This window comes from Papaver somniferum, chromosome 2 (genome assembly GCF_003573695.1).
Source record: "Papaver somniferum cultivar HN1 chromosome 2, ASM357369v1, whole genome shotgun sequence".
Taxonomy (NCBI): Eukaryota; Viridiplantae; Streptophyta; class Magnoliopsida; order Ranunculales; family Papaveraceae; genus Papaver; species Papaver somniferum.
In genome coordinates, this window is record NC_039359.1 from 47,466,458 (window position 1) to 47,472,748 (window position 6,291).

At 36.7% G+C, this 6,291-nt stretch overlaps 1 protein-coding gene across 1 annotated transcript; it reads left to right on the forward strand.

Moving 5' to 3' along the window:
* Positions 1 to 2,316: 2,316 nt before the first annotated feature.
* Positions 2,317 to 3,767, forward strand: LOC113353197 (peroxidase 12-like). Its single transcript, XM_026596886.1, has 3 exons — positions 2,317 to 2,580; positions 2,716 to 2,910; positions 2,998 to 3,767. The coding sequence occupies exons 1-3, from the start codon at positions 2,344 to 2,346 to the stop codon at positions 3,625 to 3,627; spliced, it is 1,062 nt and encodes a 353-aa protein (XP_026452671.1). The 5' UTR covers positions 2,317 to 2,343; the 3' UTR covers positions 3,628 to 3,767.
* The last annotated feature ends 2,524 nt before the right edge of the window (positions 3,768 to 6,291 follow it).

The window sequence follows — 6,291 nt, forward strand, 5'->3', positions numbered from 1 at the left end:
AGCATCTAAGACGTTAACAGTGCCTGAATCCTTGCAATTGTAAAATGTTAATACCTAAAAAATGAGGCACGATAATGGTGTACAACTATTTTCACATCTACAAAATACAGAAAATAGCTAGAATTGATTAACTTAAAAATCCATAAAATAGCTATGAAATCCATAAAACCAAGAAAGATTAATGTCAAAGTGCATCAAGGTATAATATAGTTTTGTAACCAGGTTTTAGTAGCTACCAAAAATCCACTTGTGATTTTCTATGTTTGCACCTGAAGTAGCATGTGGATCATATTGTTTTAGAATGTATTAAACAGTATCTTGAAGAATCAAAATCCTAAACCTAGCACAAATAAACCAACCTTCTGACATCTCAAGCAAAAATATACTCTAAATATGATATCTATTTCTCTTTTTTCATTCTTTACAAGGTCAGCATATTAGTCAACCTCTAGCGCTACCAAAATTCATTGATTGAGCGATACAAATCATACACTGGATCTGAAAGTAGAGTATAGAAAATAAAATTTTGTACAAGAGTTACTAGAAGTGACACTATTAGTCAGCATATCAACGAGCTAAACTGGAAATGTAACAAGAAACAAGGAAGCCAAAAGGAGATCCTAATAGAACATCATCTTGAGAGAAAAGGTCACCCCTCGGGGTAGCCTACAAGCAAGCTCACAAGCTAATGACCGATGGCACTAAATTCCTTCCACTTAGGTACTAATAAAAACATAAGAATAGAACTTACTTTCATATAAAGTGGGTCACTCTCATATAAAGTGGGTCACTCTCTGTATCTTAACATTCTCCTATATTCATATGGTTATTAACATTACATATTTCTTTAATTTCCTAATTTTGTAATGCTTAATTTGTTGATCTCAAATTCAAAATTCCCCACTGTGTTCTAAAACAAATTCACATTCTCATCAAATGAGCATTTTTAAAAATATACCAATTCCAATACAAAAATCATCAACGAAAACTGATAAAAAACTAAATTAATCAATTGCTTAATTTCCTTACCTTAATGTCTTAACTAAGTTCCTCTTGTCGTTTGATACGCTTGTGGAAGTTCTTAAAATGGACAACATCATCATCATCTTCTCCATTTCGATGGCTACAAATCAAAAACAAAATGAAAATAAAACTCTAGATTGAAGTTTTTAAATTATTTTGAGCTCAGATCGAGATAGAGATGAATTAGAAGAGAAGAAAACAGAAGGTAACGGTAGAAATCGTTATAGAAAATTGATGAAAAATTCACTATGTATCAATCATCTTGATTCCCGATCGAAAAGAAACGAAAGATGCCTCTGTTTTTTCTCCATAAGTTTCACCGACGATGTGCCGCCAGAGACGAACAAAGAAATGAAATAGTACTCCTGTTTTCGTAAAAAGGTCATTTCGGTCATCAAAATAATTCAATTTGGATTGAATCGTTAAAGAAAGGACTAACCCGTTCAATATTTGGTAAATTAGGATTTCCGAGTATCAAGCTTGAGAGGGGTGGACTAGAGCATCCAAAACCCAACTAAAATGGGATTAAACATAAATTTCTACAATACATTATTGTTTAAGTCTTACACGCAAGAAACTGAAATTACGAGACAATAACCACATGTCTATGGATATCTGTATTATTGTTTTAAATAAGAGCATTGCCAGTACGGGGCAGTTTACGTTGTAGGCTATGAGCATGATTCTGGATAAGTTCAATGAAAGAGGTAAAGCTTTGTGTTTCAGCCCTTTTGACTTTATTAGGTCCTTCCGACTGTTTGATCGTCATTCCTTAATACCGTGGGTAGATCAGAAGAAAAGGAAAAGAACACAGACATTTCTGTCTAGAGTTTGGTCTCTTATATCGCCGGATTCACCGCCTACTTAGGCCACTTTAGTCTATGTTCCTTTTTATTGGACAAGCTCGATACAATATGTGTCCATACTTAATGTACACTTGGCTCGATGTCATGTTTCTAGTCTCTGTTCCCTCAAATGGCAAGAACATGTGTTGCGGTGAGACTGAAAAGGCAAGTCCAGAAAAGTGACAATGGATCTAAACAATTCAATAATGGTTAGCTTCCACGTTAGTCTTTTATATGTTAAAGTCTATCTACTCTCTACTTACCACCTCAAATCAATGATATTTTTACTATCTTTTTTGTAGTATTCTCTTAGACTTTTATGACATGGAATATTCATCGAGCCATCGTTAAATTTTTTAAAATAAGATATTTGGTGGAAACGTAAGATCTACGTATTCATTTTGTATCCGAATTTAATCTATAAATGAAGTGGTGAGTTGATATCTTCTGAAAACAAAGCATCAATCTGCTAACAATGTCTTCTTCATATCTTATTCTTGCATTGGTTCTGTTTTCTGCAATAGTGAGCTCACATGTAGAAGCACAAATAAACCCACCTCCATTAGCAAAGGGTCTATCATGGACCTTCCACCAGACAAACTGTCCAAATCTGGAAGGTATCATCAGAACTGAACTCATTAGGATCTTCCAAAATGATATTGGTCAAGCTGCAGGTTTGCTTCGTCTCCATTTCCATGACTGTTTTGTTCAGGTAACTCTAACTATACTGCTACTTCAGCATAACAAAAGTTTGTTTCACTTCCGATTTTTAGCTAAATTTTTGTGATTTTGATACCACGACAGAGAGTACCAACGCGAGTTCTCTAATTCTTGTATGTTTGTGTAGGGTTGTGACGGATCTGTTTTGTTAGATGGCTCTGCTAGTGGACCAAGTGAGAAGAACGCACCACCAAATCTCTCACTCAGACCTCAAGCGTTTAAGATCATTAACGATCTACGAAGTCGCATCCACAAAGCCTGTGGCCCTGTTGTCTCTTGTGCTGATATCACTGCGCTAGCTGCTCGTGATGCCGTTTTACTGGTAAGCATGCCGTCCATAACATAACCATATATATGGTTCATTGATCATTACCGGGAAGAATATATTGTACCTAATATTCCTATGCAGTCTGGAGGCCCAATCTACCCAGTCCCACTAGGTAGACGCGATGGACTCGCTTTTGCAACTCAAGCAGCAACACTTCAGAACTTGCCTCCTCCTTTCGCAAATACAAGTGCACTTATCACAGCTCTGGATGCTAAAAACCTCGACACTACTGATCTCGTAGCACTATCTGGTGCTCACACAATCGGTATCGGAAATTGCGGATCCTTCACAAGTCGATTATACCCTACCCAAGATTCCACCATGGACCAGACCTTTGCAAACAACCTTAAAGTCACATGCCCAAAAGCTGACACTTCCAATACTACAGTACTCGACATTCGATCACCAAATGTATTTGACAACAAGTACTATGTGGATCTCATGAACCGTCAAGGTCTCTTCACTTCTGATCAAGATTTGTTTATGGATGCAAGGACCAAACCCATTGTGACTAGTTTTGCCGTGAATCAGAATCTGTTTTTCGAGAAGTTTGTGTTCTCAATGATCAAGATGGGTCAATTAAATGTATTGACTGGTAACCAAGGACAGATTCGAGCCAATTGTTCTGCCCGAAATCCATCCTCTTCATCCTACTTGTCCTCAGTGGTTGATGAAGTCGAAGATCACCAAGACATAATAAGTTTTGTTTGATTTCATGTTATATGTATGATCAAGTGGGAATTAGTTATTCTTCCCATTGGTCTGTCTAATAAAACACATTAATTATCTGATCTGCGTAAGATAATCACTTCTTTGGGCTTTTGTTGAATTGGAAAGTAGGTTTGATTGTACATCTATTTGGTCACATGAGGATGCGGACATATGATGGGGCAAACAACTCTCTTGCAGAGTACATAGTTAAAAAAAAAAAAAAGTGAAAGTATTATAGCATTTGTCTTATACAAGTCACCGATGTACTCTTATCAAGATGACCTAACTGTTCATATACCCTGTCTTAGTGTTATATGCCCAAATGTATTTCACGGAACTAAGTATAGCCACATTTGTTTTCAACTGGACTGATACTTACAACCTCAGATTCTGTAATCAAATTAACCACGTCTTGTCCGTCTAACCGATCTTGAAGTCCAATATCCGTGTGGAGCAGTGCTATCCCGTGTAGTTGAGGAAATCCTCAACCACACTTGTATAAGAATTAAAGCAATATGCTAAGAAATCATAATGAATATCATTCGTTTACTCATTTAATTCTTAAATTGGATATAAGATAATACACAAGTTTTACTTGCTCTCTAAATAAACTTTCTCTCTCCTAATTTCTTGTTTAACACACACTAAGAGATCTCTCATTACATGACGGTCCTTCCCTTCATATACGATACTTACATAGTGGATGACAGCTAATAGATCCTTTATTTTCGGAATCACTGTGCGTTACAATCGTTCATGTACATTCACTCAGATTCGCACACTCTACACTTCGCACAGATCTTCACACTTTACTCGTGATTATGCTGACATCATCAAATACGTCATCTCCATTTTACTATGTGCGATGACCTTCGCTTATATTGCATGACCTTTACTTCGCATACATAATGAATGTGCGATATTTCACTCCTACATTATGCCTCTTCTCATTTCGTTCTCTTTATAGAGTGAACGATATGAGAAATATCCATCCTAAATTATCGCACATGTTCCACTCTTTATATTCTGCTTTACCGACATTTTTCCGTAATTTCAGCCTATTTACCTGCACGTGTCAATTCTTCTCCTTTTTACCGATATACCCAATTTCTAACCGGTCATCTCTTTTTACCTATTTATTGATTTATCCAAGAGAAATAGCCTCTTCTTCTTTTCTGTTTTCATTTTTTCTTTCCAACTTCTTCGAGATTTCTATATTTCTGCTACTGCTTCTTTGATTCATTGCTGCTGCTGCTGCTTTTTTTTTATTATCATCTTCATGGATCTCGATTCAAGGTTTGCATATTTTATCAAAATCACTATCTTGTTCTTCTTATAATCACAATTATTGATCATAGTTGTTGATCTTATGATTAACTTTATTCTCATACTGTTTGAAGGAAAAACTCATCCTCAGATGGCTTCAAAGTAATTGTTCCCAACCCTAAATCTTCTTCAAATACCAAATACAAAGAGTCCCTCAAGAGGAAGACTTCGTGATAGACGCATTTATGTGTCTAATATAGCCCAATTGTATATTGTGTTAGTACTCATTTCTGTACTTATTATGGCTTTTTATGTCCCTGTAGGTATTTCTGGAGAAATAAGCTTTTGCGGCGAAATTGGCTAAAAAAGTGGTTTTTGCGCTCGTGGGAGAAAATTACTATACGAACTCTCACTTTGGATAAGGGGTAACCTAATTACTAAGGGGTGACCCATTTCCAAGCAGCTGCTAAAGGGACACCAGAACTGGATAAGGGGAGGTCATCTTCATAGTTTCAAACTAAAAAATGGCGGGAAAATGCATGCAAGAACTGGCAGATTTTGTGTTCGATCTTGGAGTTGTTTTAGAGTGATTCAATGGGTGTATTTGGTATGTATGGACTCTACAAGAAATAAGGGGCCTGTTTAAATCGTCTAGACCCAGCCAATTGGGCTGGATAAGTCGGAAAAATCACACGAAGTCCAAACAGGGACACGTACTTTCTGTTGAAGTTTCAAAGATTTTTTGAGAGAGTTTTGGGCGAGTCTCACGCTGGATAGACTCTATATAGTATTATTCAAGTCCTGGGAGAGTCTTGGGGAAAGTTTATAGCCAACAAACGCGTACAGGGAGATGACAGGAGAGATATTCTCTCAACAGCGCAGAGAAGAGAGAAGAAAGAAGAAGTCGGATTCACTCGAGATTTTTGGGGGTTTGATAGCTATATAAGCGTTGTTTCGAGTCAGAAGAAGGGTTAGAAACCATCAGGAGAGATTTGGGAGCAAAAGAAAGACCAGGAGAGGCGTGAGAAAAACTTTCAGAGAAAATATTTTCTGCTGCTGCACAGTTGAAGAAGACGAAGAACAGACGCTTCTGAACCGTCGTTTTTCAATAGTCACAGCAACTGTCGTTGTTTTACAGCAGTTAGTGCTACTATCGTTGTTTTTAAGACCCTTCCACTTTGTAACAGTGACGCTGTAACATTTATACAGCGTTGCAAACTTCTTTTTACACCATTTTCATCAATAAAAACACATTATTAAGCCATGGATACATCTTATGATCATGTTTTTGGGATGAGGAGCTAAACCCCATTAGCCAAGGCGACGGAGGAAGCCATTGTTCCACATTAATTGGTATAATTCTAATTTTACTATTTATTTGCAATATTATTATTATTT